Raw genomic sequence first — 12559 nt, 5'->3', positions numbered from 1 at the left:
TTAATATTTCAAGCAGAACATCTAATTATCTCAGTATATATGCAGTAGAATTATGTGCTTTATTATTAGCTTTAGAATGGGTGGAGAATAGTAATATAAATAAAATAATAGTTTGTAGTGAGTCATTGTCTGCATTGCTGAGTATTGGAAAAGGAAGTACAAATAATCATCAAAATATATCACATGAGATTATGGCTGTTCATCATAGAATTTGTGAACAAAATAAAAATGTAATATTATTTTGGACTCCTGCTCATGTGGGTATTTTGGGTAATGAAAGAGCAGATAGGTTGGCTAAGGAGGCTATTAAAAAAGAAGATATTGATATGCCAATAAAGTTATCTAAATCTGAAGGCAAAAGCATAGTTCGGAGAGAAAGTAAGAAGATATGGAAAATTAGGTGGGATAATGAAATAAATGGAAGGCATTTATATAGGATACAAAATACAGTTGATGTAGTAAAAATTACAGGAATAAACAGGAGAGAGGAGAGAATTATAAATAGAATAAGAACCGGTCACAGTTTTTTAAATGCAACTCTTTTTAAGATGGGAAAACATCTTACTGGTTTTTGTAGTTGGTGTGATGCTGTAGAAACGATGGAACATGTTTTTATTAGTTGTAGAAAATATGTAAATCAAAAAAGATTATTAAAAACGGAATTCGATTTTAATAGGGAATTGAAATTTGAGAATGTGGTTCATCAGTTAAATTACGAGGGGAAAATGAAGATTTTTCGTTTTTTAAAAAAATACTGGGATCATTATGAGAATTTGAGGTATAGATATTAGGATCCAATAGAGGGCAGTAGTGCAACAATAATGGATGCAAGCTGCCGTTAAAATTTAAAGAAGAAGAAGAAGAAGAAGAAGAAGAAGAAGTCGATTTATTATGTCAGTTTAATGTGTGACTTCCTGGTTACGCGGTATATTCCTCAATCCGGTTTCTTCTAAATATATAGTAGTACGAGGTGTTCTCCAGACGTTTGAAGGATTTTTAATCGACTTTTTTTTATCTTCAGCTCCATCAGGGTTTCCTGAGACTGCTGATCAAAGTTAGCTGCTGAGCTAACTTGTCCGACAGACTGACCATGTCCGCCTCAACTGGCAGCTCTCCGCCGGGCCACAGCTCAGGCCTTGGCCCGAGTATGTCTATGTTCCGATGGCTGGAGGTGCTGGAGAAGGAATTTGACAAGGCATTTGTGGACGTAGATCTATTGCTCGGAGAAATAGACCCTGATCAAGTGGATATAACATACGAAGGAAGACAGAAAATGACGAGTCTGAGCTCTTGTTTTGCTCAGCTCTGCCACAAAACCCAGACGGTTTTCCAGCTCAACCACAAATTAGAGGTTAGTTGACAGATCTTAGTATGTTTTTAATCAGTGAATATTAAACTGTGTTTACAGCGAGAGCAGTTCTCCCGGAGACAGAGCACGTCTGACTGGCTTGTTCCTATTCCTGACTTGTTGGAGTTAATGGTCGGTGGTTGGCACAGCGAAGATCCTAAAGCTTTTCCAAGCCTAAAGCTTCCGACTCCAGGCCTCTTCAGTGGACTCATGTCTCCAACCGAGGCGGAGTCATCAGGATAGATGGTGTTTCCGGAGGCTGCTATCACAGACAACAGAACAGAGAGCCAGGAGCAAATGAATCTAAACCCTGTTTAAAACTTGGACTGATATAACAACTTTGTGAAAGTATAAGAGAATATTAAGAAAATAGACTGAGATAAACTAATAATTTTCCATTTTACTGGTCTTGGATAATCGTATCATAGTGGCTGTTTCCTCTATGCTTTGTTTAAGGTTAAAGGAGTAAAGTTCTACCACTGTTGTTCTTCAGTAATTGTTGATGTCTTTTGTTGAGTGCTAGTCCATTAGCTGATAGATTGCATTTTAGAATTTGAACCAGCATTCTTTTTTAAATTGGAAGTGCAAAAAGATGGACAGATTAGACATTTCTACTCTTAAACACACATTGGAACATATTTTAATTTTTTTTCCCCCAAATCACACAGTTTACCAGAATGGAATTTATTTGTACATTTATCAGCATCTACCTCAATGTGCTGCTAATGGTGGAGAAACAACAAATTCTTGACAGGCTCCGATGTGGGGAACTACTATACAGGTGTAGTATAGCAGAGAGCGAGGTGAGCAGCGTATGCATAAGAGTGATTGTCAGCGCTGGCTCTGATTGTTTCTGACCAGGAGTGTTATATTTCTGCACATGGCTGTAGGAACACAGGGAGGATGCAGAGGAGCATGTCAAAATACAGTTTTTTATATAAAAATTGCCTTTAACAAAATCTTTTTCTGATTTATGTATTTATTTTTTGGGCTAATCCAGTTTTTGATCTGACATGTCTTCATTTTGTACCTTTCCTCCACTCTTCCTCTCCTCTACATATCCACTCCTTCATTCATACTTTGTCTGATAAAGGCCCAGCTGGTTGACCTGCGCTCTGAGTTGACTGAAGCTAAGTCTGAGCGGACAGTCGTGGAAAAGGAGGTCCACGATCTGCTGCTGCAGCTCCATTCTCTGCAGCTCCAGCTCAATGCCAAGCAGGGCCAAGTGGAGGACTCTGACATCATCAAAGACAGACTGGTATGTAGGACAAAAAATGACTAGCTCTGGTACGTTTGACAAGGATGTAAGAGGCGTCTGTCAGGAAAAGACAGATTATCATGTGTTATTGGTAAAGGACTGTTGCTTTCATTAAAAAATAAGGATTCCTGATATGTATTGATTCTAATGTGGTTCAGCAGAGAGAGAGCTTCCATACTGCTGGCCGTCCTGTAAGCTCACATGTCACACCTTTCTATTAGCTGAGGTTTGTTTGTCAGGGAGATGGCAACAACAACATACTGGGAATCAGGTTTAATTCAGTGGTCATGTGAGCATCAGTGTTTCTTTTCTTTGGAAACCAAAGTTTCCCGGCCAGTGCAGTGTCTCCCCTTTTCTATCTACGCTGCTCTTTCCACTGTTGCCAACTCCTGAGAAAGAAAAGTACTGGCTGTCCTTAAAGTCGCTAGATGATGTCATCACCTAATTTGCATATTTGTTCATGTGATCCAGACTCCAGTGGGAAAGAGGAATGTCAAGAAGTACCAAACCACTCTAAATATGTTTAGAACTACAAATGGACTTTCTGAAGTCATTTCATATCTCTAACTCTTTATAGCAACAGAGTTGCTGAGTTGGCAACTGTGGCTGTTTCACCACTGCTGTTGCTAACACAGTTCTGTGTGTTACCTCTCATGTTACAAACTATTCTCTAACCTCCACCTTCTTTCTTTTCTTCTTCTTACTTTGCTCTAAAGCTTGCAACATCCTTGGAAGAGATGGTGAGTTTTATTTGGCACATGCTTTTGCAAAGGTAAAATCTTTGAGATATTTGAAGTGATTGTTAGACTAGCTACTGATCGCTGTTCACAACGTTTCGTCCTGACATGGGTCTGCCTGAATGTTTGTTGTATTGGTTTTCTTAGTTAATGGATCTGGGTCTGTCAGGTATGGAATATATTGTGTAAATGTATTTAAAGTCATTTTATAGAAATTGTAAACTGGTCTGAGGTGGAAATTATGCTTCCTCCTATAATAAGCTATCAGATATCACTTGACAATTAGACATAAACAGCAGAAAGTCTATCTTGCTTTTAGAAGGTCTCTTGCATCTTTTGTGCGTCGTCTTCATTGATTTCTTTTTAAACACTACTATAAAACAAGTAGTGTTTCATATTGAAGTTTGAGAATTCTTCATTTTCATGCCACATATGATTTGTTGTTAAAGCAAAACGATGGAGAAAAAGAAGATTAATGGTGCTGTTTTTTCCAGATGATACTCTGGCCTATAAGTTATTCAAATATAAATGAGCACCTAATGCTTTAAAAAAACAAACAGAAAACACAATGTTAGAATCTATCTTTGGACAAAACAAGGAGATTCCTGAACACTGTGAGCTAAAATTTGTTGACAAATTTATAGTGGAAGCTATAAATTTATAGTATATATGACAACTTTCATTGTGATGAAAGTTGTCATCACAATGTTATTTTCCACAATTTCAGTTTTTATCTTTAACTTTGCTTACCTTGTTTTTGGTGTGTGTACAGTAATGAAAAAGTACTAACTTCAATCTTAGCAAGTCCAGTTTTTATGGGATTTTATTTTCATGTGGAGGAGATCATCAGCCAAATTTCCTCAAAGAAATATAAAAATATATTTTTATGCCAGTGGGCAGAAAGAAAATTCCTACAACTCAAATCACATAACCAATCTAGTGACAAGCACATGACAGGTGTTTTGAGTAAAACAAAAAAGAAAAAGAAAGGTTCAATGTCTACAAGATGAGCACAGAAAGTTTTAAGAGACATAGTCCAAAGTCTTATTTGTTCTTTGTTCAAGCTCTTTACTTATGCAAACAAACCCGTTTCAAAAGAAGCAACATGGAGCGCTTTTAAAAATTCCACATCCAAAATTCAATAAAAGTTATTCACCTGGTAAGAAACGCAGAAAGAGAAACTCCACGCAGCAGCAAAGTTTTATCAACAGAATAATAGTGTGAAACTGTTAAACTCCACCTGAACAGAGGCATCTTTTAAAATGACCTGGATTTTTTAAAGGTTTTATTGGGTCTTGATCTTGTGACATCTGTATGGAGGACTCAGGCCTGCGCCACCGCAGCACTTCAAAAATAACACTGATTTTGACATGCGCAAAAAAAGCTTTTCTAAAATTTAGAAATAATACGAAAATATTTCATTTTGGCTTTAGCAGAAATATTGTTCAGAGACTTTGACAACAAGGATGCAGTTCTTAAAGGGATTACAGTTGTGTGATTAAGCAATGAAGATATTGGAAACGATTTTAGAGACCAGCTGTAGACTGATCTGTCTGGAGCCCCATGTTTCAGCATGGCAGTGCATGACAGCAGAGATATCATCCATGTTGTTCAGCAGAACTTTTTTTCATAGCCAAACAAAAGGAGAGTTTGTCTTACATGCTTGGTGGTCCAAGCATGTAAGAGAAAGAGAAATGTCTTAAATAAAAATATGAGATGGAATCTCTCATTTCATCAGTTTGCATTGCATCTTTCATCAAGAGCCCCTTTTATCAAAGCACAGACAACAAATTCCAGAATATAGTACAAAGTGTTGTGCAGGTGGTAAATTTTATATTTCCTCAGTATTTTACTGCAGAGTCAGGTTAGAGCTCTCTAGCGCTTTGGCCACGCCCACTTTACATTCCATTGAAATCAGAAAATTTAACACAGGGAACAATTTTGAGTGAAGCTTGTTTGAATATGTTAAGGTCTCCAAAAATCCACGCCAAGCGGTGGAATAATAAGAAAAAGAAGAAATCTTATGATTACAGTAGACCTTTGCTAAGCTTTCGCTGCTGAGGCCCAGTAACTGCCCCGGGGATATCTGAGGGCTCCCAAAACTCCAAGCAACAACCAAAAATGATCCAACTCTTGAATAGCATTCAGGCACACAGAATCAGTTAACGCTTTGTAGGAGGTGACGAATGAGCTTGACTACAGAGTCTGGGATGTGAATGAACATAAGGATATTTTATATTTTACTGGAAAGCCCTCATGTGGATGTATCCTTCCTTACACTGTCCATTATACAACTCTGTCCTAGTAGTCGAACCAGGTTTGAAAGTCAGATAATTGAGCTACACTCAAATTACATCTTAAGATAATTTATTCTCTCCTATGGGAGAACGTTTTTTAGAAGAGGGGACAAGACTGCAGTGCAACAAAGATAAAACAATGGACTTCTAGTTATGACCACAAGCCAGATAGTTCCACTGAAATCCTGAGGAAAAAGCAGAATTTTCCAATGTCTATGATCCGCAACTGGTGGAGAACAAAGATGTGAAATTATGGGAAAGCAAAATAAAGGTAAAGGAAGATCAGTCTTTATGCCACTTACATGGTCTGTGTTTATTCTAGGAACAGGAACTTGATGCTAGCAAGAAGGAGAAATTAACTGAGGCAAGACTGGAAGCAGAAGTCCGACTTTTTAAGAAAGAAAACGAGGCCCTTCGTAGACACATTGCAGTCCTGCAGGCTGAGGTGTACGGAGCCAGACTAGCAGCTAAATACTTGGACAAGGAACTGGCTGGCAGGTAAGAAGAATTTAATTCTATTAGGACTGATGGTAATGGATATTTCCAGAGACGATGTTTGTTGGACAGACAACATTGTTTTCTGACTGAAGAACGGGACATCTATTGTTGCTGCTCTTATTTCTTACAACTGTTCAGGCTGGTAGTTTTTTCATAAATGTTTTGCAGGTAAATAGAGCAAAAAGGGTCCTTGGAATTTGGAATTGGTGTTCAATTTTAAGCAGATGTGACTTCCATGTTGTCTTTGAAGCCCTTTGACTTTAATGTCGACACGGTCAGGAAATATGTCGGAGTGTCTTTTAAAGTTTGGAGTCTCGGTACCAAATAATGAGGCTGCAGTCATCAGGGCTGTTGAGGTTACTTACACAGAACACATCTGGTTTTGGCTCTGGTTAATCCCACTTAAACCAACAATCATCCTCTGGTTTATATGGACTGCTGTTTTGTCCTGCAGCATACTTCACACATCCTGAGAGGCGTTACAGTTCCACTCTGGTTTCAAAAAGCGCCAGTGTGAGACACTCCAGTCACTGATGTCGCGTAAACTGGACTGCAATAAAAACATTTCAACTTAACTGAAGAGCAGCTCCTTAATGCTCAGGCTTTAGATGGCCTCCAGCATTAAGAACCTCTTCCTGCTGTTATACGACTGCAGAGGTCTGAGAGCAGCTGACCAGCCTTATGGTCAGACCATTCAGATCTGAAACAAAGGGCGGTGAGGAGCACGTTATAAGATTTTCCATTACGTTCCCTTCTTTTGATTACCAAAACCACTGTTTACATTAAACACTCAAAAAATAAAAAGTTTGATGATACATAAAAAAAGCCAATAAATAATCAGATGTACCACACAAAGGAGAGTCAGAAACAGCAGGCCATATTTGCAGGTTGAGAATCAGTCACCATAATACTGTATGTGAGCATGGAATAAAGAAAATACAAATAGACAGGTAATTGTTTGTTTTTTGGGTAGGGCTCAGAGAAGCAGCTGACAAGTTTTTTTTCCATTCTCAGAAATGTGAGCGTGTCTGTTTTATGTGTTTTAAGTGGATCATGTTGCTGGCAGCAGCAACCTCCACCCTCCTGGAATGAGGATGATGCTGATGAGGCATGTGCAGGCCTTGTACATGAGCTCCTGCACAAAACTCATTTTATCTGAATTTGTCCTGAGGAAAAATTCAGCCATTTGCAAAGAGCAGAAAGAAGCCAGAGGACCAGAGTCTGGAATGTCATGGGAAGAGCAAAACCAAAATCAACCTGTTTGTTTAATTTAATGTTATTTAGTTTTATTGCAGAACCAGTGTCACACTGGGCAGAAACATCCTCAAACTAAACAAGATGTGTGTTTGTGAGTGGTGAGCTGGTGTCCTCTGAAGTGCCCTCTTCCTTAAATTCTTTAAATATGTCATTATCATTTAAAAAATTGACCAGTAAAAATAGATTGACGGGATTACTTTGACTGCATGAGTCAAAATGGCAGAAGACAAAAAAAGTCGAGTGCAATCTCTGATTTCCACACTATAAAATTCTCAACGAGAGTGGGACTGGGAGTCAGAGCGAGGATGAAGCAGAGGAGGAATGCCAGAGATGGAGCACTCTGTTCATCCTACACCACAGATCTGGAGGGGTTGGAGCATGTTGTTATGTGTTTGAGGGCCCAGCAGAAATCGTTTGCGTAATCCTGCTGTAGATGTTTTAAAGTGAGTCTCTACAGTAATCTCAGCCAAAAGAGACACATCAGATGTCTTAACATTTCTGGCTCACATTTTTTGAGCGCTGCAGTTTTTTTGCTACAGTCAATAATTCTTCACAATACAATTTCGGCCTGCATATTGATCGTATAACACAAAGACAAATTTTTTTTTGTTGTAATGTTACTGTGCCTGAGATCTGCCCATCAGGATAATGTTCAGGTGGATTTCAAAGAGTGAGAGTCAGATTTACCCTGTTAGTGGTGGGGGTCCCTGTTTGTAACAGTGTTGTATAAAATGATTTTATTTCTCTTTTATGTTATATTCATCAAACACAAATTGTTTAGTTTTAGTTGGATTTTATTTTAAAACTTGACTTTTTACACAGGAGTTGAATTAATCTTACTATGCATTTTCACTGACCACACAGTATAATAATACATTTCATTGATTTCATTCATCCTGGGTTTTATTCTTCTTTAGTAAAAACTCTGACTTGTGTTTTTCCCGATTGGTTCTTACAGCTTTTGGTCCGGTAACATTTTGTATGGTTCCAGTGAATCTGCTGGATACTTTCATTGACTTTCACAAAAGAAAAGACAATAAAAGCATCAGAGCCCAGAACCTAAAAAGGCTCTGGTTCTGTTCTGGTTCTGCTCTGGTTCTGTTCCAGGAGCAGCTGTGGAACCTCTAGACATGATGATGTACCAAAGGATTCTTCATAAAAACAGCATAATTTTGTCCAACCAGACCAGACCATCCTCTTCTTGAGACTGTCTTGGGAAAACAGCATCTTCAGTCAGAGGCTTCTTCAGATGTACTGTAACACAGACTGCAACTTTGTTCAGGCCTATTAAATGTTACATCCAAGCAGTCCGCTTGCAACGTTGTGCAAACTGAAATTTGTACGATGACTGAGATTTGATGCGTCTCTGTTCATAGAAAAACCAAGTTAATCTGAACTCGCCCCAGTTAAAAACTACAGCTGAGAAGCATATCCTAACAGATGACAGTAGATGATGATGTGATCACTCTTTCAGGGTGCAGCAGATCCAGTTACTTGGTCGTGACATGAAAGGACCGGCCCATGACAAGCTGTGGAACCAGCTGGAGGCAGAGATTCACCTCCACCGCCATAAAACAGTCATCCGTGCATGTCGAGGCCGCAGCGACCCAAAGAAGTCTCTTCCCTCTCCTGTGGGACATGTATGTTTAAACTCACACAGAGGTTGAAATGCTTGCACTTGTTCTTTCTAAAAAAAAAAGTGAATGTTAATATTTTTTTGTATGATAGGACCCTGACACACTGAAGAAAACCCAGGGAGTGGGTCCCATCAGAAAGGTGGTGCTCCTGAAGGAGGATCACGAAGGCCTAGGAATCTCCATCACAGTAAATAGAACTTTTTCTTCCTTAAGGAGGAACAAACTCCAATTTTGCGCAATTTTACAAACTTTATCACTTGGGTAAAATAAAAAACTTCAACACAGCTTGCTGCACGCCTCCAGCAAGCAATCATTTCTCAACCTCTGAAGGTCCCTCTGTAGAACAAGGAGCTGGTTTCCACCAGGCCCGGATTCCAACCAATTACTGTGACTAGTTTAAAAAAAAAAAAACTTTATTTATGATACTATACACATACAAAACATGCATAAACAAATTAACCTGACTTAAGACAAAGGGATACTTTAACCTCAGTCTCCTCTGACAGCCCTCAGAAAAAAGTCAGCATGACAATAAGTACAAAACTGAAAGAAAAAAAAAACCCATTATACTAACTGTTTGGAACAAGAGACGGGTCTGGATAAAGTTGCTTGTAAACAGGAATCTGAAGAGATTCAATTTATGCCAAAATAAATACCTTATTGTTTGGTGAGGACCTGATGTCATGTGTCTGTTCTTCAGGGTGGGAAGGAGCATGGTGTTCCCATTCTGATTTCAGAGATCCATCCTAACCAGCCTGCAGACAGATGTGGAGGTCTGCATGTTGGAGACGCCATCCTTGCTGTCAACAGCATCAACCTGCGAGATGCAAAACACAAAGAAGCCGTCACCATTCTGTCTCAGCAGGTAGCACCTCTGTTAGACTGGATTTCTCTAACTGTATTGGTGCTGCTTTAAAGAAGACCAGAAGGCACAAAGGCTTAAAGAGTTACTTCTTTATGAACAGCTTATTTGTCTTAATATGCTCACTGTGGGTGTTTGTGGCAGCGAGGACAAATTGAGTTCGAGGTGGTGTACGTGGCCCCAGAAGTGGACAGTGATGATGAGAATGTGGAGTATGAAGATGACAGCGGCCACCGGTACCGACTCTACTTGGATGAACTGGAGGACAGCAGCACAACAGCGCCACCAGGCAACAGCTCAGCATCACTTCAGGGTGAAGGAAATCTCTTTTTCAAATAGATTGTAAAGGAAACGTGAGTTCAGGACAGTGTTTGGTCAAATTAGAACAAGAGTGTCCCCAAGTCTGATTTGTGTGTGAAAGTGAAACATCAAAAAGCTCCTGAGATATTTTAGAATTCACACAAGTAAATCACATATGAAACCTGCAAATCCATTCATGGAGCAGTGACAAGTCCTGCCTAGTTTTCAATGTTTTCCTGCTAGATGTGAGAATAGAAACGGAATAAATCAATCGAATGCTAATGTCCAATATGACTGATTGTGAAAATGGAGCTAAGACATTCAAATAGCTGTTAAAGTATTCAAATTTAAATAGTTAATGAAACTTTCATTTCCTTAAGTGTACTATTAATTTTTGCACCAATTTGGTGTAAAAATGTCTTTACTTTCGAAAGCAGATGTGCAGAAAGTCAAAAACGGTCCATGGATACTTTATTCATCAATATATGAATGTAAAATAGAAACTTTTAACAGAATACATGCTCTCCATCATAACTGATCCGTTAGATAAAAAATTGAGGAACACAATTATTTCAACCAGCTGAATTAACAAAGTGCATTACATGAAACCTCGGTTCCTTTAAGGAAGAAAAGCAGCACGAGGTCAACAGATTATATGAACCAGTATTCAAGTTGATATGTCTAACAAAAAATAAGAAATGAACATTAATCTTCAGTCATACAACATCAGTCATTCTACCTCTATTTTCCAAAGAGGAGACGTTTCTTGTTGAACCAGGTGTGAGCTCTCTCACCAGCTGCTTCCACGTCTTTCACAAGACAAAGATATCTCTGGGTCAGAGCTGATCCAGGCTCAGATTCCTTTTCCTGAAATTTCAGCTCAGTGTTTCCTTCTGTAAAGCTGGTTTCATTCACATGTTGAGCAACATTATATAGCTTTAGCTGTCAGTTCCTTAACATGTCTTGAGGTTTTCTGTGAAGAGAGGCCATCTGAAGGATTAACAGCAGCATGTTTGTCCCAAAGTATTGAATTATTTTTGAATTCTGAGGAGGAATAGTTTTTAATTCAGTCAGATTAAGAACGTTTTGTTCTTCATTAATCTTTTCTCTCCATTCTGCAGCTCTGGAGAAGATGACACTGAACAATGGACCGGAGAACGGAAACCCTGGGATCCCCTCTCAGAAAAATCCACAGGAAACTCCGTCAAAGCCACCAGACACGGACTACTCCTCATAAAATGCCAAACTGACCTCTGGGATTTTTGGACAAGAACTGAAACAATTCAGTGACAATCTGAGAAACTTGGGGAAACCGACTTTTACTGTCCATTTTCCCATCTTTCTCTTTTAGTCTAGATGAAGTGCAGTTTGTGGCTTGTGGCACTTGATCGCAGTTATTTTTATGTGAAAGTTTGATGCCATGTTAATGGGACTGGGAAAATTTGAGAATGTTTTTAGCAATGGGAGCTGACAGGAATACCTTATAGGAGAGAAATATGCACGCTGACATGGAAGTGGAATAATTTCATCTCTTTATTGATAAAATGCTTCAGAGCTTCTGTCTGGGGAGACGGTGTGTGTTGGTTCATTATCTGGTTTTAAATAAGGAAGCCTTTTCAGAAAAAGATTCTGAAAGAAAAATAAGTTTGTTAGAAACGTAGGACAACTTTCACAATGAACTCATTTAGGCATCAAATATTTTAGACAGGGTCTGTTTTTTCTTTTTTAACAGTGACTATAGATATGTTTTAATGTGTAAACTCCTATTTGTGTAATCAGAAGATTAAGATGCAACGTGCTGTTTGGTGACCCACCTTGTCCTTCCGTAGCTCTTAGGCTAACAACTGACCCTTTTTAGGTTGCTGATGTTACTTTTGATTTTTTCTTCTTTTTTTTTGGTTTTTGTAAACCTCTTGGCTTTTCTTGAGGTTTTTTTTTAACCAAATAATTTCAAAAATAGCATGATACATTTTTTTAATCACTACTGTCCCTGAAAGTCCATAAAAATGAATGAATCCTTGTCCTGACATATTTAGTTGATAGTTGAACAGGAGTAGGTCAGTGTTGTCATCGGCAACAGTATCACATGTCCTAAATATGTTTAGAGGAGACTACTGTACCCATCTCTGTTATGAATAGACAATCCTGTTTATTTTCTGATATTTGGTATGTGTGCTCTTTAAAGCTGCTGCATTTCCTCGTTCTTTTTAAAACCGTTGTGGAACGCCTCCCAGTATAACTGTGGAGAAGGTTTGACTGCACCAGTTTTTCCAGGCTTCCACTTCTGCAATCCATGTATTCAGCTGAATCGTTTATTATCCACCTGCTTGTTTTTGAACTTGAATAAACCATTTATTTGTCATAA

General features: G+C 38.6%; 1 protein-coding gene across 4 annotated transcripts; it reads left to right on the top strand.

Annotated features, from left to right (window-relative positions):
* The first annotated feature begins 858 nt into the window (after positions 1-858).
* gopc (golgi-associated PDZ and coiled-coil motif containing) lies at positions 859-12559 on the top strand. Of its 4 annotated transcripts, none has more exons than XM_028039903.1 (10): positions 878-893; positions 1022-1351; positions 2442-2606; positions 3323-3346; positions 5963-6138; positions 8870-9035; positions 9124-9219; positions 9733-9897; positions 10039-10207; positions 11316-12559. In XM_028039903.1, exons 2-10 carry the CDS (start codon positions 1091-1093, stop codon positions 11429-11431), a joined length of 1338 nt encoding a protein of 445 aa, XP_027895704.1. In that variant the 5' UTR covers positions 878-893; positions 1022-1090; the 3' UTR covers positions 11432-12559. The 4 variants fall into 4 exon arrangements, with proteins under 4 accessions (XP_027895701.1, XP_027895705.1, XP_027895704.1 ...); XM_028039901.1 differs by lacking the exon at positions 878-893 and adding an exon at positions 911-925; XM_028039900.1 differs by having other exon boundaries at positions 859-1351.

The sequence above is a fragment of the Xiphophorus couchianus genome, chromosome 15 (assembly GCF_001444195.1).
Source record: "Xiphophorus couchianus chromosome 15, X_couchianus-1.0, whole genome shotgun sequence".
NCBI classification, from domain to species: Eukaryota; Metazoa; Chordata; class Actinopteri; order Cyprinodontiformes; family Poeciliidae; genus Xiphophorus; species Xiphophorus couchianus.
The sequence above is the reverse complement of the archived record's forward strand: the minus strand, read 5'-3'. Positions and strand labels throughout refer to the sequence as shown.